This window comes from Astatotilapia calliptera, chromosome 6, assembly GCF_964374335.1.
Source record: "Astatotilapia calliptera chromosome 6, fAstCal68.1, whole genome shotgun sequence".
Lineage (NCBI taxonomy): Eukaryota > Metazoa > Chordata > Actinopteri > Cichliformes > Cichlidae > Astatotilapia > Astatotilapia calliptera.
Window position 1 is genome coordinate 40,607,848 of NC_137427.1, and position 21,392 is coordinate 40,629,239.

Below are 21,392 nucleotides of genomic sequence, written 5' to 3' on the forward strand. Positions count from 1 at the left end.
TCTCCTTAAATTATGTTGTTGTCTTATTGGATAAGACTCTAGGTCTTATTATCCAATCATATTTAGTTGTTGTCTTTGAATATATTGCATCATTTCCGGTTGTGGTCAAATATGATTACAATGGTTTTAGTATTCTAATTTAGTCACTTTAAATCAATGCAAGAAAAATGAGTAGTCTCAGTATTGTTTATAATCAAGTAAATGGTACTTTATTTAATCATGTAAATAAGAGAAACATGAAAGGTTTGTGTAGCATTAACTAAATTCATTTGTGCAAATTCAAAAGCCTGCCAATTCCCATTTTTTAAGTGTAGAGTAGTTCATGTTTACAGGTGTGGGAAATGGTCTTAAGGGCTGGAGTTAAAAAGCAGAGTGGCTTTGGGGACAGAGGTGGCTCTCCTCCTCTCAGTCCTGCAGGAAATGCAGCGGAGGCGCCGCCCACAGGGGAGCCATTGAAATGCACTGAAAGACTGTCAAACATAAAGTGGCATTAATGTTGTATTTGTAGTTACTTTGTCATCGTTCCACAACACACACAAGACATTTCCTGAGTCTGGGTCAATGTAGCGGATCAATAGCACCTAGTGACAAAGAAGCATTTCCGCGATTGCAGTAGTTGGCAACATAGTAACTGCACGTTTGAAGGTAGAACGTATGCTCTTCAGGACAGAGTGGGTGGCTCTGAAAAGAGCCGTTGGATCAGTTTACTTGGAGCTGGTGTACTTGGTGACGGCCTTGGTGCCCTCAGACACGGCGTGCTTGGCCAGCTCACCGGGGAGCAGCAGGCGCACTACGGTCTGGATCTCCCTGGACGTGATGGTGGAGCGTTTGTTGTAGTGGGCCAGGCGAGAGGCCTCGGCAGCGATGCGCTCGAAGATGTCGTTGACAAACGAGTTCATGATGCTCATGGCCTTGGAGGAGATCCCGGTGTCGGGGTGGACCTGCTTCAGCACCTTGTACACGTAGATGGCGTAGCTCTCCTTCCTGGTCTTTCTCTTCTTCTTGCCGCCCTTGCCGGCGGTCTTGGTCACGGCTTTCTTAGAGCCCTTCTTGGGCGCGGACTTTGCGGGTTCAGGCATTTTGTTGAGCTAGTTAATAGGTATGCCCTCGTTGTCATCTGTTGTGATTTTATTTTGAAAGGATGCTTCCTGTTATGCTGCAGAGTGCACGCGAGAGTTCAATAATAAAAACTAAGTGTTGTTCCGGTGAAAAGCCGATGCCCCACGTGTGATTATTCCTCCGACTAGACAATATAAGTATCTTCAATATTCATGCAGATTCTGCTGGAAGACCCGTCTCTGCTAACAGGTTATGGGCCCAGGAAAACATTGAAGCTACGCCAGGGGAAAGTTTACCACCAGAAAAGTCGCAAAGTACAGCGTGTTCGGTGAGGACTAGCGTGCTGAGTTAGCACCATGAATAAGCGTGCTGGTGAACCCAGTGGCCGATGGGCAAGGTTGGTTTTTGACGGAGATGAGAAGAATTATGAACTGTGGGAGACAAAATTTTTGGGACATCTTAGATTACAAGGTCTAAAAGACACAATATTGAAAAGTGATGACGAAGATGAGGACGACGAAGATAAAAATGCCCAGGCCTATGCAGAGTTAATACAGTTCCTGGATGATAAGAGTTTATCGCTCGTGATGAGAGAAGCTGCCGATGAGGGACGCGAGGCACTGAAAATTTTAAGAGACTATTATGCAGGAAAAGGTAAACCAAGAATTATCAGCCTTTATACCGAACTGACTTCTCTGAAGAAAGCAAGCAGTGAGAGCGTCACGGAGTACATCATACGCGCAGAGACATTTATTACAGCCCTGAGAAATGCTGGAGAGACACTTAGTGATGGTCTGCTTGTAGCGATGGTGTTAAAAGGTTTACCAGAAAGATTTAAACCTTTTTCCGTTCACATTACGCAAAGTGAATCAGAAATCAAGTTTGCGGAATTTAAAACGAAACTCCGCAGCTATGAGGACACTGAGAAAATGCGCTTAATGGAACAAGAGGATAACATCATGAAGGCGAGAGTGCAACCCAGCACGAGACCCGCAGCAGCTGCTAATGACCACAGGAGAGACATGTCAGACATAGTCTGTTTTAAGTGTGGCCAACGGGGACACAAGGCCAGAGCATGCCACTACAGACAGTGGTGCGGTCACTGTAGGAGCAACACCCATCGAGAGTCGACTTGCAGGAGACGACAACGGAATGATGAAGCACGCACAGCCTCGGAGGAGGGCGACAACGCAGAGAGCGACGACACCTATGTCTTCCGGATGAGCGATGACTACGCGGCACCTCAACAGCCACAAGACATCAGGACCAAAGGCCTGATGGTGGATACTGGCGCAACATCACACATCCTGAATGATAAAACAGCGTTCAAGAAATTTGATGACGACTTCCAGCCGGGAACGCACTGTGTGGAATTAGCTAATGGTACCAGGTGTAAAGGAGTGGCTGAAGGCAGAGGAGATGCAGAGGTGTGCTTGATTGACAGCAGAGGGAGACAGTGTAAAACAACACTGAAAGACGCCCTATGCATTACCTCATTTCCACAGAATATCTTCTCTGTGAGAGCGGCCACCACGAACGGAGCCACTATCATCTTTAAGAAAGGAAGGAACGTCCTTCAACACAGAGACGGTACAAAGTTTCACATCCATGAGCACAACAGATGATAAGTGTAATAATTGTTTTGATATGCAGACATGGCATGAAATTTTGGGACATTGCAATCATAGTGACATTCTGAAGCTACAAAATGTGGTTGAAGGTATGAAAATCAAAGGGAAAACTGACAAAGAAAGTTTGAACTGTGAGGTGTGTATTCAGGGAAAATTTGTCCAGACTAGGAATAGAAACCCTGACAGGAGAGCTGAGAAACCTCTCGAGCTGGTACATACGGATCTAGCAGGGCCGATAGATCCAGAATCACGAGATGGACACAGATATGCATTATTGTTTACCGATGACTTTTCCGGTGCAGTATTTGTATATTTTCTCAAAAACAAAAGTGAAACAATGCAAGCAACTGAAATCTTTTTGGCCGATACAGCCCCACTCGGGAAGGTAAAGTGTATCAGGTCAGACAACGGCACAGAGTTCATGGCAAAGAGTTACCTATGGAACTCCAAAGTGTTCAAAATTAAATAAATAAATAGGTCAAGATGAAATAAATAACTATGTGAATAAATAAGACACAGATATGTAATGTGAGAATGATATTGTGAAATAATGGAACACATTTTGAAAAAAATGCTCATTATTGTGAAATATATTGCATTCTGCTATATAAATTTACTTATTATTGTGAAATATTATTTCATGGTCATTATTTTTCACAATAACAGAGATTATTCCTGAGGCATTTTATTTATTTCCAGCCGTTTTTAGTCCAAAATGACCTTTTTTCAAAGTCAGTCTTTATTTCAAAATCCCGTTTTTCCCGATGGTCTATTTATTTCATAATGCGACTTTTCAGCAGAATGACTTTGTCTGTCAATCAATGTAAGTGGGCTGGACCTTTGCACCTATTGGCTTATCGTTTACCATCGACTAGTTTTCCTGGATACCGGCTCCGCGGACGGCTACTGCAGCTAGCAACAGCGTGCTAGGTCAAAAGTCACGGAGGATGGCGGACTGGTGTGAACTTCAGCCAGTTCTGCTCATTTAAGCAAATCAGATAGAGAGGGATCATTTACCTGTAGATACTGTTTTGAGTCGTTTAGATGTTTCTGAAATGCTTGGGATGATAATTGCTCTTCAAGATGTTCGCATCGATGACAGCATTGTCAAAGGTTTAAGATCAATTCAGCACCGTGTTCGTTTGGAATACGCCGAGGAAGAACAGTCTTCAAATGTTGGCCGTCCACGTCTAGAAATCCCGGTGCAGCACTCAGGACTTTAGTGCTGTCCGGGATAACCGTCGGGGTAATTGCCGATACATTTTCTGTGTCTCCGAGCACAATTAGGAGGAAAATGACGGAGGATGGTCTAAGGTAAGTTTATGCTGTAATTGAGCACCTGTGTGATTCTGTACACAGCATTGTTTAGGTGTTGACCTTAATTATGACGTTTGACAATGAATTATTATCGCTTACTTTTTTTTGTTACTGTCTAAACTAAGTGGGGCAGCTACGGCTAAAGCTATCGGCGCCATCTCGGCGTTGAGACACGTTTAGCAGTGTTAGCTGTTAGTGTGTTAACTCGGAGACTGGGGGCAGTGGAGCCTGTAGGAACCTTTTACACAGAGAGTAGACCCACCAGCTTTCCACAGTCTACTTACTTATCACATCTTGTTAGACAGCAGGGTCATTAGTGCTTTAAATAGTACATAGTTGAATGTTTCATTGCTGTTTGCAGTTGATTGTTCTCTGATAACGCATAACAAGGTTGATGTTAAATAGCGAGTTTATTGAAATGGTTTTGTCTATTTCAGCAGCATTATAGATATACTTTCTCTGGTGTCTTCGGTAAAGCTAAAACAAGAATACATTTACATCCTTGGTTCTTTCAGCATTAATTGGAAAACTTTGAGATTTGCTGTGCGCCTCCCAAGCCATTCTCTTTTATCCCACCTGTCAGGTATAGATGGCAATACTTTAAACAAAGTTAAATTTGTTATACCTGAAGAGAACCAATCCTGACCTAGAATGGGTGAATGAATAATTAGTTTGTAGCCAATGCCTAAGCAACTCACATAGGCCCTGGCAGACTCAATAAGTCCATCTAGGAACAGCTGCAGGAAACAGCTCTTCAGTTTAGATTTAAAACATGTGCATGCTCTTTCAGGTTGATGAGGATTATGGTGTGGACTGGACAGGACAACATAATCGCTGCCCATCAAATGAGATCACCATTCCTGAGATTCAGCTCCCAGATGCACTGAATGAACAAGACCCTGCTGTGCTACCAATACTTCAAAATCACTTGTAGAAAGACATTATTACATTTAATCAGTTTCTATGTCAGGAGGATTTTTTTTTTTTTTTTTAATTTCTACAGCTTTGTAGCTAATACTGACTCAAAACAGCATAACCAATTTCATTTTCAACAAAACAGTGAGTGGCTATAAAACAGGATTTGTTTTATACAGCTGTCACTTTAATGATATTCATTTCTTGGTTGGATATACAGTACATGTCAACTCTGAGCAGATTTAATACAATGAACACAGTAGAGTAGTGTAACATCTTAATTCAAATAATTTTTTCTAGAAATTTTTTTTGTATCAGTAGCGAGTATAAACAAAACATATTGTGTAATTTATAATGTACAGTGAACAACTGATTTTGATATCTGAACTCTTCATCAGTTTATATTAAAAAAGCCATAAATGCACACCTGTACTCTGTATTTTTCACTGTCAAGTGTATTAAAAAGAACTAGAACTCACTAGATTGTCCGTTTCTTTGAACACCGAGTACAGTAATGTGATGCAAGAAAGAAGAAATGGTCTAATTTTACCATGTGGTTATGGAATCAATCGTAAACCAGACCAAAACCTGAGTCAGTAGAGTTGAGACACACCTGAATGTCCATTAGAAATGACTCATAGGTACAGTAGTGTGCAGGAAGACGTAGTACTTCAAAACCGGTGGAAGACTTTGGAAGATTGCTGTTGACCACTTCCACAGTCATTTCTCGGCAAGACTTCCCATCCTGTCCAAAACTTGATGAGGGCTTTTTGTTGTGCACAAGATGCTGCAACAGAAGATTGTTTTAAACTATAATGACATCCTATATTCATTATTTTGAATCTTTTATGGAGAAATACCATAAAAGATGACCACTTACATACAGGGCACCAGATATTTTTGCCCCACTCAAATTGCTGTTGTAGCTTTTATAGATATTTTTATGTTAACAAAGCTAAAAGTAGTCTACATACAATTCTAGTGCAACTGATAATGCCACCACTCTTATGTATTGCATGGAGCAAATAACAAAACAAAATTATACTATAGCGTAGAGCTGGGCGATAGAACGATAACGATATGTATTGCGAAATAACTTTTTCTCAATAGAAAAATTAAACTATTGCGATAGACCTCACCGCTCTTGTCCTTTTTATAAAAAAATAAATAAAAATAAATATCGTGATATGAAAAAATCTCATATCTCATATCATAGTGTACTTTGTTAATGACCCAAGATCACTGGACTGTATGTAATTTACCAAAGTGTAATCAGAGAAAACCAATGGCAAAATACCTATCGCAGCAGACTTACCATTTTCAATGAAGGACCGAAGGTAACCTGCCACTCTGCATTTATCCTCGAGAGCATTCCTCTTCTTCCTCATCTTCATCTTCTGTGGCAGGCCACAGTCATTTTATAGCTTTACTTATCTTGTAGTCTTAAGAGCATCAGCAACATTAGGTGTATTTTTATTAAATGTAACCCAGCTGTTCAACTAACCCACGCATACAAAACAGTATATTGGTGTTTTGTGTCAACAATTAATGTTCATCCTTCATAAATTAACCAAATAGCTTTACTATTCAGATGTTAAAAGATGTGACCTGACCTTACCTCACAACAGGGAGCAGTCTCTGATTCCCTTGGTAAGAAAGGAGGAATGATGTCTGATCTTTCTGTCAGAAGCGGCCATACCATGGTTTCCTTAAGCCCTTTCCTCAGCTGCTTGACTTGACGACTTGTTTGTGTTATGACCTACAACGGTGAGACCAAACCAAAACTGAAGTTGGAGTCTGTAAAGTGACACACACTTTAAATGTTAAATATTTAAAGAACATCCACTGTACTAGTAAAAGCATTTTCAAATTATACCCACTTACAAAATCACTACGTTGAACTAAAATTGCTTTCTTTTCTTTCACATAGATTACTTGTCTTCCATATTAGCACAGAAGATAAGCCACTTTAAAACAGTCATGAATAACTATTACCTACAACAATGTAAATAGTAATACAGACATTAACCCAGAAGACAATTATTTTCTCTTACCTAATTTATAGAATTCTTTGCTATGATAAAAAACAGTATTAAAAAAAATCTGTGACTAAACTGATTAAAAAGCTCATTTTTGCCAGACAGACAGACTAACCAAGCAATAATAACATATCGTTACTTACCCTGAACAGCGTTTCGTGGAGTGGAGCTAGCTGTGATAGCGTTAGCATTTGCTAACGTTAACACTGTGCGGTTGTGATGAGAACTTGGACCAGGGACCACTTCATCTCCAGTACACTGCTGCAATACGCAGACTGAGGTGAAGACGTTCAATCTAAGCGGTTAGCAAGTTCTCTGAGTAACTCAGAAACGGACTTGTTTCCTGCAGCCATGCCCTTCACAAGAATTGATACACCTGTAACGTTATTCGCGCCCAGTGTTTTGCATTTGTCGGTGCCTTAAGTTTATTTTGAGCTGCATACTGCCGCCAGCTGCATAGGAGATGCATTGCACCATTAAACCTAAATCGACAATTCATGTGCTATTACTTATGTCTGAGTAAAGGAGCAACCAATCACACAACTGGCTCCGCCCTGTCTTTCTTGATTGACAGACAAAGTCATTCTGCTGAAAAGTCGCATTATGAAATAAATAGACCATCGGGAAAAACGGGATTTTGAAATAAAGACTGACTTTGAAAAAAGGTCATTTTGGACTAAAAACGGCTGGAAATAAATAAAATGCCTCAGGAATAATCTCTGTTATTGTGAAAAATAATGACCATGAAATAATATTTCACAATAATAAGAAAATTTATATAGCAGAATGTAATATGTTTCACAATAATGAGCATTGTTTTCAAAATGTGTTCCATTATTTCACAATATCATTCTCACATTACATATCTGTGTCTTATTTATTCACATAGTTATTTATTTCATCTTGACCTATTTATTTATTTAATTTTGAACACTTTGGAGTTCCATAGGTTACCAGGTATTGTTAAACAAACATGGAATAAGACATGAAACTTCAGCCCCATATTCCCCTCACCAGAATGGTACAGCGGAACGTGGCTGGAGAACACTTTTTGATATGGGAAGGTGCATGCTTATTGAGAGTGCCATACCAAAGGAATTATGGACGTATGCAGTTCAAACAGCGGCTATCGTGAGAAACAGATGCTTTAACAACCGGACAGGGCAGACACCTTACTTTTTGCTGACTGGGCGGAAGCCCAATCTATCCAGAATGCAAAAGTTTGGGTGTGAGTGTTATGCTTACAAGCAAAACAAGGGTAAGCTGGATTCTAAGTGTACAAAAGGGATTTTTGTAGGCTACGACAAAAACAGCCCAGCATACAAGGTTTATTTCCCAGACAGCGCCAAAGTGCAAAAGTTTAGGCTGGTTAAGTTTGTAACCAAACACAATGAGGAAAAGCAAACACAAACTGATACGACATCTGAGGATGAAGACATACAGGTGAGGGAGAGACCAAACGTGAACAGGGAAAGCCCCAGTACCAGTTCACAGGAACCAGATACTGACAAACAACCAGAAGTGAACAGTCAGATGCCACTTAGTGATGAGACTGAAAACTCCAGAAGGTATCCTTCTAGAACAAGAAAGAAACCAGATTATCTAAATGAATATGAGTCAGGAGAAGACATTGATGATCAAGTGCTGACTAACATAGACTACTGTTACAGACTGATAAGTAACTCACCCGTGACATTCAGTGAAGCTGCAAGGTCACCCAACTCTAGAGAGTGGAAAGCAGCTATGGATGAGGAAATGCAATCCTTAAAAGAGAACAACACCTTTACCCTAACAATCTTACCTGGGGGAAAGAAAGCAGTGGGGGGTAGATGGGTATATGTGAAGAAAAACAGTGGTGATGGATCAGAAAAATATAAAGCACGGTACGTAGCTAAAGGTTACAACCAGTGTTTTGGGATAGACTATGATGAAACTTTTTCTCCGACTGCTAACCTGACAAGCATAAGAGTATTGATGCAGTGTGCAATACAAGAAAACCTGATTTTGCATCAGATGGATGTAAAAACCGCATACTTGCATGCACCAATAGATTTTGAAGTGTATGTTGAGCAGCCAGAAGGCTATGAAGTAAAAGGAAAAACAGATGAGAAACTGGTCTACAAGCTGGAAAAGTCACTTTATGGGCTTAAACAGTCAGGCCGAAACTGGAACAGGACATTACATGACTATTTGATAGAGAACAGTTTCATGCAGAGTCCTGTAGATCATTGTGTTTACACAAGGAAAACAGGAAAAGAAAAAGTGATCATGGTCATATGGGTTGATGATATTATTATTGCAGCCAGTGATGAAAGGGTTTTGAAAACTGTGAAGGAAATGCTAACTGCAAGATTCAAAATGAAAGATATGGAGAAACTCAAACATTTTCTTGGTATTGATTTTGAGCAAACCCAAGATTGTGTAAAAATGTCACAAGAGAGATATGTAGAAAACATACTGGAAAGATTTCAAATGCAAGACTGTAAACCAAGATCAACTCCTTGTGAACAAAGGTTGAACTACAATGATGATGCTGAGAAAATGAACAATGTCAGAATGTACAGAGAGGCAGTAGGTAGCCTTATTTACTTGACCTCTTGCACACGACCAGATTTAAGTTTTGTTGTAAGTAAGCTGTCACAGCACTTCAAAGAACCAGCTGTGGAACATTGGACTACTGTGAAACATGTTCTAAGGTATTTGAAACAATCAAAGGACAAGACATTGTGCTACAGGAAAAGTGCAAATTACTGACCTCTGTCATCATTTTAGGTGGGGGAACTTGCACAAATGGTGGCTGACTAAATACATTTTTGCCCCACTGTAAATGGTAAACGGCCTGCATTTGTATAGCGCTTTACTCAGTCCCTAAGGACCCCAAAGCGCTTTACACTACATTCAGTCATTCACCCATTCACACACACATTCACACAATGGCAATGGCAGCCACATTGTAGCCACAGCTGCCCTGGGGTGCACTGACAGAGGCGAGGCTGCCGGACACTGGCGCCACCGGGCCCTCTGACCACCACCAGTAGGCAAACATAACACATACACATGTAAAACACTGTCAATATTTTCCATATCTACTTAAGTTTTGTCTAATTTCTTCATCCATCTGTTTCCTGTTCATGTCTTTTCAGTAATCTACAGAACTATAGCCCTCACGTCTGAAGTCATGAAGTGTTTTGAGCGGAAAGTGTCGCAGCACACCAGAAACTCTCTATCCCCCTCCCTCGACCCCTACCAGTTTGCTTACAGAGCAAATAGGTCAACCTAGGACACCATCACCATCACCCCACACAGAGGCTGAGCCATCTGGAGAACAGGAGGAGCTAAGTGAGGATGCTCTTTGTGTGCTACAGCTCAGCATCAACACCATAAGCCTATATTTATTTTGTTTCCCCTCACATAATGAAAAGCAGAAACATGCTGTTTGATAAGACTCACTTATAATTCTGCACTGATTTCTTTTTGTTGCTCCCATCATGAGCAAAACTTGACAGAAAAAAACCATGAACAATAGCTGCTTTTACTAAAACAGAGGAGACACAAGGTTTCAGAAACAACTGAGGCAATGCACAGACTGTCAGAGTTATGAAAATGAGTCTACATACAGCAGAATTCTAGTCACTGTGGGTTATTGGATGTTGTTTATTGTAGGTCTTATCCTTGTGTTAATCAGTGTATTCTGCTTTTATGGCATATTATGACCAAGAAGTCTAATAAGTGTTTTGAGAGCAATTGTCAGGCGTTGTGTGGACGCGAGGAAGAAGGAACCCAAACGCAGGACTGGCAGGTAGGTGAAGGTTTATTATAGGGAATGGGTGAACAGAGGGTGAACGGACACTGACTGGCTAGACAACTGAACGGCTGACTGAACTGAGGGAACACACGGGAAGGACAATGACACGACAGTGAACGAGTAGAAACAGAGTGCTTAAATACACAGACTTACCTGTTCAAGTCACTCCCCTCCTGGCAAAGCCTGCGATTGGAAAGACAACACGCAACAGACGAAGGATGGAAAGATCTGCAGATGCACAAAGACAAACAGACATGTGGGATAACTCTGACAGCGGTTCTGAGAGTGATTGCTCGGGGTACTGGCTAAGAGCACCTGTTGAAAGGACTGTGAGAAGGAACCTGGACCATGAGCAACACCCTGCATCTCAGTCATACCAGACCAAAGAACCTATTAGAGTGACAACAAACACAAAAAATGGACATTCACCTGTGCAGACGATGGAAGACATACTGACTATGCCTGAGCATTCACCATCCGTCAGCATTGAACAATTCGAAGAGGAAACTGGGAGAGAATGCTCACACCTGCCATGTTCTCTGAGAGAGGAGATGGAAGAAATGGAAGTGGGTAGTGACAACCTATCTGAACCCAGAGGGTCTGGTGAGGAGTGTGAAACTCATTCGCAGTCTAACGTACAGGTTCAACCACCGGGACATACTTGTACGGACATTAGAAGATCTACCCGTCACAGGAAGCCACGACAGTTTCTGACTTATGAATCACTGGGTAAACCCTCAGTGCAGTCACATGCGGCAGTTAATCTAGTTGGGGAACGCACAGCACCACAGTTACCTGCCACAACCATACCATACACTGTATTTCCATACCCACCATTGGCAATTGTGCCGCCCGTGTGTATGTCACAGTCACCAATGTACTGCACCCCAATACCATACTCACCATACCAGTATCACGCATCACTGACCCCATCTGCATACACACCACCCCCACTGCTTGTTTCATAACTAGTTCTTGGACTGATAAGAGTTAATAAGAATTTGAGAAGCAAAAGTTTAAAATGTCATGATTTTGTGAATGTTGGGAGCCATTTTATTTTTGTCAGGGAGTGTGTGATACCCACTAATGTGTGATCACATTTATGTGAATTAATTTAAGTAATTTCACTTTCAATGTAAGTGATATTTCCATTTGGAAATGCCCTAAATAACTACAGTAATTGTAACAGGAAACTTGGTAACTACCCTGGGATATTTGTAGCGGACGCTTCATTTTTATACCAATAGGTGGCAGTGTGAGACCATGGTTTGGCCTGTTGTTAGCAGCCTGAAGCGCATGCTCCGCGCTGTTTTCTCATAATGGCGGAGTATTCAGGAAACGGCAAGCCACATCTCCCTGTCTGATCATTTCTTTCCTGTTTACAGGTTCGTATTGTGCCCGAAATAGAATATAATAGCAATCACATCCATTATATAGCATAGACTAACCATTACAGTTGGAAAGTGAAAGCGTACAACATTGTGTAGTACAGTAAATTACACTTTTGTAAGTATTTGCAGGGCTCGCAAAATCGCTAGCCCGACGTCCTGGGGCTAGCGATCTTTCCAGTCGGGCTACCAAAATCTATCTCTGCCCTGCCCGTCGGGCTATTGTAGGAAGGAAAAATATATGTCAATGCTTTTGCATTCTTTCGGAAATGTAGCTGGGTAATTATGTCATTGGCATCGATGAGCCACTGTCAATATGTGACATATTGAAATCGCGTTTGAATTTGCGCTTGTTTTTTGCTTTCACTTTGCAATCGTGCGAACTGTGTATAGAGAGCGACAGCACTGATCTGTGAGTGATGATAATTTGTGCACCAATTCCTCTGACATCGTCTTATTAATCGTTAGCTTACTATGCAAACATGACAAGTGAAATCTCCCGCAGCTTAAACATGTGAGAGGTTGATCGCGCAGAGAATCGCTGAGCTTATGTGTGTGTGTGTGTGTGTGTGTGTGTGTGTGTGTGTGTGTGTGTGTGTGTGTGTGTGTGTGTGTGTGTGTGTAAAAGCAGCAGGATATATATTTTAGTTCTGCTGAGCCAAATAAGACAGGTCAGGGTGAAGAAGTGACAGCCAAAGAAAAGCTTACCACAAAATGGAAAAGTTATGACAAATCAGACTATAAGGCAAAAAGAAAGTGCAGCTTTATGGTTTCATGGACAAAATAATTTCTGTGGCTGCAATATGACGAGCTAAATAACCAGGGCTGCACATAAGTGGTCCGCAGGTGCGCATTCGCTGTCAAAAAAAAAAAAAAAACGCGCACAAGATATGAAGTTGCAACGGCTGTTTGCATACATAAGATTTTCTGGAGGAGGACAGACATTTGTTTAGAACTCTTAAAGATGTCGAAGAAGCTCCTTTAAGCAATTACTGTGATGTTCCTCCACCTCCAAACGAATGTCAGGAGTCCGAACCACAAAAGAAGCACGTATTCTCAGAAAAGTGGTTGCAGGAGGTGAGCTGGCTTCAAACAAATGATGAACGCACAGATGTGGTGCGGAATGTGCCCTGAAAATCCCACTCTAGCGGACAAAAACAGTGCTTTTTATATGGACGCAAACGCGCGTTGCAACTTCTTATCTGGTGCGCGTCTTTTATTTTGACAGCGAATGCGCACATGCGGACCACTTATGTGCACTCGTGTAAATAACATAATGTTCTGCCGGGTGTGGTGTTGGTTTTCCCTCGATTTCTGAGTCGACAAGCGCCTTTGTTACTGGGACCAGTCATTTTAAGAAAGGCCCACATTAGAACCCATGAGAAATGCAAGAAATGCATTATTGCTCAGTCTGCAATATCTTTCCCAGAACAAACACCAATTGCAAATAACATACTAAAAATAAACCTGAAAAATCTGTTTAGAACAGCGTACTATGTTGCAAAGAGTGAACTACCACTGGCACAATTTAGCAGTCTTTGCAAACTTCAAAAAGCAAATGGCCTCGATCTTGGTTCCACTTGCCTCTTACCCGTGACTTCAGTGGAAATTTCAAATTCAGGATCTGACACAGACTGATTCATGTCCTACACAGTTCTTACAAGTTCATAGAAATTTCTGTTCAATTAGAACCAAGTGTTTGAGTTGATGATTGTAATTTTTATACAATGTTGTAATTTGTTTTTCAACAATTTTTTGATTAATGTTTTGTTTCCTTTACAATATTATACTTTAATGTATAATATTGTAAAGGAAACAAAACATCAATCAAAAAATTGCTCTCTTTTTTATTCGGGCTGCTTAAATTTATTTTGGGCTACCAAAAACTGAAGAGTCCCTGCCCAAAGGGCTACCAGGGATTTTGAAATTTTGAGACCCCTGATTTGTTTACGGCTTTAGCAGCATGCTAAGGTTAGCATGTTAGTTTGGGTCGCACACCTCCTATGCTCTGTGATGTTAGTGATTGGCTCCACCGTTATTCTGTATTGTTTTAGTATCTTGTTTCTGCCATAAAGTGTTTCCGTGAATTCAGTGCACATGTCAAGATGGTGCTGATTATACCATTCTTTCAAGCTATTTGAGATTTATAGATTTGTCCTGTTGGAATTCATTTTGAACCAAGTCTTACAAGAAAATTGGTCATGTTTATAACATTGGAATGTGTTATGGAGAATGTGTGTGTGAGCTATGTTAAGAATAAGTAAATACACAGTTGTAATACTGTAAAAGTAATGAAAGGAGTGCATAATTGTGAATTTTAATAAATAATGGCGGAGTATTCAGGAAACGGCAAGCCACGTCTCCCTGTCTGATCATTTCTTTCCTGTTTACAGGACACATATATAGCTGTCTACAGGTGCTGCCACCCGGTACCTGTAACACTTACCTGCCCGTTGGTCTGGGGGTGGTATGGAGTGGAGACGGCATGTTTAATATTCAGCATGCTGAAAATGCTGTTGTTGAGCTGCAGTGAAATGAGCAAACTTGGCCTAAATACATCATATCATATCATATCATATCAAGGTATGAATAACACTTTCACAAGTTTTACATGGTTCACAAACTCCTTTCCTTGTTCAGTGATGATTTTCCTGACCATGCCAAACGTGTATAACTTAGAGGTCATGATTGCAGAGACCTCAGCTGCAGTTGGACTTAAGAGGTTCTGCAATCACCCACTTAGTATACACATCGGTCATTGTCAGGACATATCGGTTCCCTAGACGTGATTCCGGGAGTGGTCCAATTAAATCCATGCCCAGCTCCTCCCAAGGTTCTTTTACCTGCAGGTCACAGAACTTATCAAATTAAAATTTAATGCTACCCTGCAGCACAAAAGCTAGCATGAAAATAAAATTGGTGTTGGGGGATCTTTATGAAAATAGTATATTTAAATCATATGGAAAACTTGAAGAAGAATTTGATTTACCTAGACAGGAATTTTGGAAATATCTGCAACTAAGACATTTGATGGCCAATACATGTGGTTCATTTGCAAAGTTCCCTTTAAGCTGCGACATTCTAGAGGAAATAAAAAAAACCTTTGGGCGTGGACAAGAGGCATCAGCTTATTACAAAATGCTTTTATTAGCTTCTGATCCTAACACACTGTCCCTCAGAAGAACGTGGGAAATGGACTTAAATCTCAACTTTACAGTGGAGGAATGGAATGGCATCCTCAGGAATCTGAAAAAAATGTCACGCGAATTACGTTCAAGATTGGTTCAATTTAAGATTTTAATTAGAGTATACTGGACACCCTCACGGTTGCATAGGGTGGGTCTAGCGACTGATGATACATGCTGGAAATGCCAGCAAGGAAGTGGCACACTTTTACTTTTGCTTTGGCGGTGCTCCAAAGTCCAAGATTATTGGATTCATATTCACACTGTAGTAGAGAAGGTTGTAGGTCAAGGGGTCCCATTTATGAACAGTCTTTATGTATTAGGAGACCCTTCAGCTTTGAGTCACTTATCCACTCCTCTTGCTCATTGGGTACAAACGGCGATTATGCTGGGGAGGAAGCTGCTGATGAAAGAGTGGAAGGCCTCATCGACTCCTACCTATCTCTTTGGGACAAGTGGCAGCTTACAAAAGATTATCATATAGACTGCTAAATAGACTGGACGACTATAATGATAAGTGGGCTAATTACTTTTTACATACAGGTCAGTGACGTATCCGGCTAAAGTAGTTAAGTTCGGACTAAATAGGATAACTGTAATCTGGTCTATGTGAAATGTTGGCATCACTTTTTTTTTTTTTTTTTTTTTTGGGATGGAAATATGCATTGATGCTCAATTTGTTCTGTTGTTGTTACTGGGAATGTCCATTCTGCTATTTTTTGGGTGGTTTTTGTTTTTTTTTTTTGGGGGGGGGGGGTCTGGGTTTTGTTTTTGGTTTTTTTTGTGTATATTAAAATCTAATAAAGTTTGAGTCATAAAAAAAAAAGAAAATGAAATTGGTGAACAGGCTTTAAGATGTACCTTGATGGGATCTAATGCTGGTGCCACAGTCTTGATTGGGTCATTCATCTGGCAGCGATGACAGCATCTGACCTGAAAGATGTATCCCAAAAAATATTTCAAGGATACCGTAAAACAAGTTGATGTAAATTAATAACAATTTTTAAAAAAACAGACACACACACACAGAAACTAATGTTGATATGTAAGTGTGAAAGTAAAGACATGGTTCTGATTTATCTTGTTAACAGAAATAAGGACATACCCATTCACCGATGTCCTGGTTCAATGTTGGCCAGTAATAGCCAGCAACTACCCTGTTCCGGGTACCTCTGACACCATTGTGGTTCCCGGTACCAGGGTTATTGTGGCATTCCATCAAAACCGACTTCTTCTCCTCCTCTGACTAGAGATGGCACGATACCACTTTTTTATGTCCGATACCGATACCGATATCATAAATTTGGATATCTGCCGATACCAATATGAATCCGATATAGTGTTTTTTAATCAACAAAACAGTTTTTTTTAAATATCTTGCTGCATTTTGTATAAGTTCATACTCAAGTTTAAAACAACAACTACACTAAAGCTATTCTGTTATACCTGTATGCAAAAAAAAATGTTTAGCTTACTAGGGTATATATATTAGACTTAATAGTCACTATATACAGTAATTGACTTGTATTCATTTTACATCAAATTAAAACTTTGGGTGTCAGATAATTATTTATTAAAAGCTTTTAAATGAGAATAAGAAAGAAAAGTATGTCTTTGTGCCCCCTTTTCCCTGTTAATGCCCTATCGGCCCCCCTGGCTAAACTTTGCTAGATCCGCCCCTGCACAGTTACCAGCCGTCAGCTATGTAGAAAAAGATCCTCGAGTAGAAAGTAATATTACAGTTTTTTCTGAATGCTTAAACCCTAACTGTGATTCCTGTAGCACAATCTCTAAAACTATTCAGACTTATAGCAAAACCACTCACTGAGTTTGCAAAACTAAAAGCACAAAAACTGCTTTGCACTCAGTTTGCAATTTTGTAACACACACTTTGCAAAACTGTAGGCACAATTCACTGCACAACACTCAATTACCAAATTTCCAACACACTCCTAGCAAAAGTATACACATGTATGGCTATCATTAACACTAATTTGCCAACTGTCTGGCACACTTTCACATGTGAAAACTCTTTTAGATAATTAGTTCACTTTGCAATCAGCCTAAGCACTATAATACAGGTAAGCTGTGTGTGCGGAGTACAATGGAGGGAGCAGAAAGAGTGAGAAGTAGAGGAGGCCGAGGAAGAGGACGTGGAGGTGAAGAAGTAGGATGAAGAGGACGACAAGGACAAGGAGGAGCAAGAGGAAGACGAGGAGGGAGGAGAGGAAGATGAGGAGGGCGGAGAGGAAGGGTAGGAAGAGTAAGAAATAGAATTGCTGATGACATCAGAGCTACAATAGTGGACCATGTAATGACCCTGAGGGTAGCTGGCCAACGGGTCCAGCCTAACTCGAGCCGCTACACTGTAGCAAGTACCATAAGGACATCTTGAAATGAGAATCGGTTAGTACAGTCACTTCGCACAAAGATTTGTAGCACTGCCATATGCCAATGAGAAACACACCAATACCACTGATGTAAAAATACTGAAATTGTTACTTTACAGAATTGCTAGATGACCAGATGCTGGGGCAGAGGAAGCATGTTCACTGCAGACCAAGTAACCCATATAGTCATTATGGCGATTGCAAATAATCCTATACTTGGAAATAAACACTTGTGTTTGTTTTGATGTGTTTGAATAAACACCAGTACTTGAAGTTTGGATCCCTCTATGCTTATGGATCTATGACAGAAGTATGAGCTCAAACTGACATAGCCTACCTTGTGCACAGAGAAAGCAAAAGCCAGATGTGTTTTGTATTCATACCATCAGTGTGCAGTTGGCGCATTGTGTGCTTAGTAGATGATGGCTTGTGTGTACTGTTTGATACGGAAACACCATTTTTACGAAGGTGTGAAGAGTTAATCTAGCTGTGTTTGCTTTTGCAAGAGAACTACAATGTTTTGATTATTGGGTGACAGGTTTTCTTATTTGTGTGAAGAGTTTTGCAAAATTAGCCAATAGTTACAAAAAATGTGCTTAAGCAATCAGAAAAAACTGTAAATAAATTCTAACAACAGCTTATCAAGCTTAAACGTGCTGCTGTTGTTCAGCCGCTGGTTTCCTCTTTCTGGTGCAAAGTGGGCCAAAAACAAACAAGAGAGACGGACTCCCGACAGAAAAGCCGATCAGCTGATCATTAACCAGTTTCATGATTGAAGTAGCAGCAAGAAGAGGCAGTCGCTTGTTAAGCTTAACGCAGGAATGCTTTAAATTCAGAGATGGACTTACACACTTGCTTTACTTCTCTCGGGGATAACTTTGTCGGAAATGAAATGCCGGGTTGCTAGCGAAGCTCCACGTGCTATCCAGACCACCGACAGGTCCCGCATGCCACAGCCGCTCTATCACGTGATGCATACTGCTCCGACATGCTAACGTTCTGAGTAGGGATGGGTATCGAAAACCGGTTCTTGTTGAGAGCCGGTTCCCACTGTTTCAATTCCTTGGAATCGTTTGCCATTTTTGCAAACGATTCCCTTATCGATTCCAGTCGCCCGGAATGACGTCACCACGTTGCGGAGCGTCATTTACCTGGCAGGAAACACGGCGCCTAAGCGGCTCAAACGCTCAAAAGTTTGATTATACTTTATGAGAACCGATGACAACAGGGCAACTTGCAAAGTAGATATTTCATTTAAGGGAGGAAACACTACGAATATGCAAAAGCATTTGCTCACAAAACACGCGATGACACGCGTTTTTAATTCCGCTCCGGACTCGTGACTCTCAACCCAGCAGCAGCGCTAACGTTTGCACGTCCTCTCCCGTTAATGCGGCAGGTAAATAATCAACTAACAGTGCATATTATGTTAGCGCAATCTGCCTTATTACAAGACCTGCCATTACTGTACATGTAGGTGACCATGATGAGAGAGACAGACAGAGTCTGGCTGGCGCTCGCTGGTAGTTCTCGCTGCAGTCTACCGGTAGTGTCTCCTTTCAGGCCAGGATAGACAAACGTCACCGAGCAGTGTCTAAGTTTGTGGTCAAAGGCTTGCACCCATTTGCCACAGCAGATGCCCCCGATTTTTGGTAAGTGAATGTGTTTAATTGTAGGCAGGGACATTACTGGATATTCTTGTGTAATTGCCACAGAACAATTTATGTTATACTTTGTTATTGCTACAGAAGAATGTTGCAGCTTTAAGGCAGGGATGACTCCTGGAGTTGCTTTCTCACTGCATATGCTTTATTTCACAATCAGATCGATTCGATAACAAAAACATACAGCAGCTCCTCTCCTACTCCTAGCCCTTCGCTGCGGTGGAAAAAAGAACAACTTCAATCCCCTTCAAGGAACATACGTACAAAATAGTTTTCCTGATACACCAATGGGGCGTTCAATGCCATCTTGTAAATATGAGTACTCTGGCAGAGTAACAGTTCAAATGAAAAATACACCAGAACAAACAAGCAAACAAAAAAAGAAGTGTGGGGTACCTTTGAACCAATGAACAAAGTATAACAATTTATACTTTTTAACATAACCCGACCCCGTCAATATGTGATATGTCTCACAAGAATATTTATTTTATTATTTTACATTTACAATTTTTTTTTCCTGGGGACCCTGTGACACCCCATTGAAGAGCCGTAGGCTGGATCTCTCAAGATCTCACTGTTGGGTTTGTAAGGCCATGTTACTCCTAAATTTCTATCTTGTTCAAAGAGAAGATATAAAACAAAGCTCTGAGCTAATCGACCTTAGTGTTCTCCTTTTTTAAAAAAAAAAAAAGAATCGATAAGAGAATCGATAAAGAATCGAATCGTTAAACAGAATCGAAAATGGAATCGGAATCGTTAAAATCTTATCAATACCCATCCCTAGTTCTGAGGCGAGTTACGGCTTGTTGCAAGTTTTGTGAGGTGCTTTCGTGATATTTAATGGATCGGATTACATTTTTTATTTTTCTCCGATATCCGATCCAGTAATTTAGGTCAGTATCGGACCGATACCGATACGTAATATCGGATCAGTCCATCTCTACCTCTGACATGACTACCAGGCGCATGCACTGCATACTGGGGCCAGTGTAGAAGAGTCTGTTGTCTGTTATAAGATGAAAATGAAAAAAGCTAAGAGAGTTGCTGACGACATTAAATAAAATGTCTGATAAAGTTTGGGACAATGTATCGTACTGCTACTAGCTAGCATGACGGAGTTTCTATACAGCTGGGTGGGTGCTATGATGTTACTGATGTAGAACTTTATTTTGTTCATAAGGTTAATTATTAGAGTTGCCAACCATCCCGTAAAAAACGGAATGGTCTCGTATTCAGAGAAAATATTACGCGTTTCGTATTGAGGTGAAAAGGAATGCAGTTTGTCCCGTACTTCAGCTACAATGAAAAAGATACAAAGCTGGAGTTACTCTGCGTCTTTACGCTGCACAGCTGCCTCTTCTTCTCTCATTCTCTCCCCCCTCCCTCTCCTGTTGCTACTTCAATCATGAAACTGATCAATGATCAGCTGATCGGCTTTTCTCTCGTTTGTTTATCGCCCACTTTGCACCAGAAAGAGGAAACCAGCGGATGTAGCGCTAAACAGCAGCACGTTTAAGCTTGATCAGCTGTTGTTAGAATTTATTTAATATTAATTTCTAGTATCAGCTGATGTTTGCTGGAGCCACAGCTGTAAAGCTGCTGGTCATGATGTCGGTTTGAATATGTGGTGAGAGGGAAACATGAGGATGAAACCAGGAGATGTCCTTACTGAATCATCAGAGCTGAACAGGTGATGGAGAAACAGGTTTACCTTTTAGGTGACATGAATGAGTTGAAGGGAAGTTATGAACTGTTTCTGAGAGACAAATAACACCAGGATCCTTTTTCCGATCGGGTTTCTGGTACGGATCGGGTAGCGACACCCGACACAGGTATCGAAGCTTTGACACACAGGACACATCACTAACCGACTGTAATTTAACTTTCTCAAATATCTAGGAGTTTGTAGCGGCGTTGTATAGTGAGGAAATCCGTGTGCCTGCTGAACTTGCAGCGGGACTTCCAAGCTGTGTGTGTAATTTAACACTTTTAGTTTAAG

General features: G+C 40.8%; 1 protein-coding gene and 3 long non-coding RNA genes across 6 annotated transcripts in view; 2 read left to right on the top strand and 2 right to left on the bottom strand.

Moving 5' to 3' along the window:
• Window positions 1-188: 188 nt before the first annotated feature.
• LOC145429263 (histone H2B 1/2-like) lies at window positions 189-1,844 on the bottom strand. Its single transcript, XM_080302528.1, has 2 exons — window positions 709-1,844; window positions 189-470 (listed from the first exon to the last, which is right to left on the bottom strand). Exons 1-2 carry the CDS (start codon window positions 1,077-1,079, stop codon window positions 305-307), a joined length of 537 nt encoding a protein of 178 aa, XP_080158654.1. The 5' UTR covers window positions 1,080-1,844; the 3' UTR covers window positions 189-304.
• Window positions 1,845-3,135: 1,291 nt separating this feature from the next.
• Window positions 3,136-5,400, top strand: LOC113024745 (uncharacterized). Its single transcript, XR_003272704.2, has 2 exons — window positions 3,136-4,004; window positions 4,798-5,400. It is a non-coding gene; the product is annotated as an uncharacterized LOC113024745 (long non-coding RNA).
• Window positions 5,088-7,766, bottom strand: LOC145429265 (uncharacterized). 2 transcript variants are annotated; one of them, XR_013909503.1, is made up of 4 exons: window positions 7,105-7,766; window positions 6,541-6,719; window positions 6,238-6,319; window positions 5,088-5,709 (listed from the first exon to the last, which is right to left on the bottom strand). It is a non-coding gene; the product is annotated as an uncharacterized LOC145429265 (long non-coding RNA). The 2 variants fall into 2 exon arrangements; XR_013909502.1 differs by having other exon boundaries at window positions 6,541-6,681; window positions 7,105-7,756.
• An 11,021-nt stretch (window positions 7,767-18,787) lies between these two features.
• Window positions 18,788-21,392, top strand: part of LOC145429266 (uncharacterized) — a 30,334-nt gene continuing 27,729 nt past the window's right edge. The window contains exons 1-2 of one of the 2 annotated variants that reach the window (XR_013909504.1): window positions 18,788-19,128; window positions 19,207-20,176. This is a non-coding gene — a long non-coding RNA (uncharacterized LOC145429266). Of the gene's footprint in view, window positions 19,129-19,206; window positions 20,178-21,392 lie in introns of those variants that run through there. The other variant, XR_013909505.1, reaches the window with a different exon arrangement.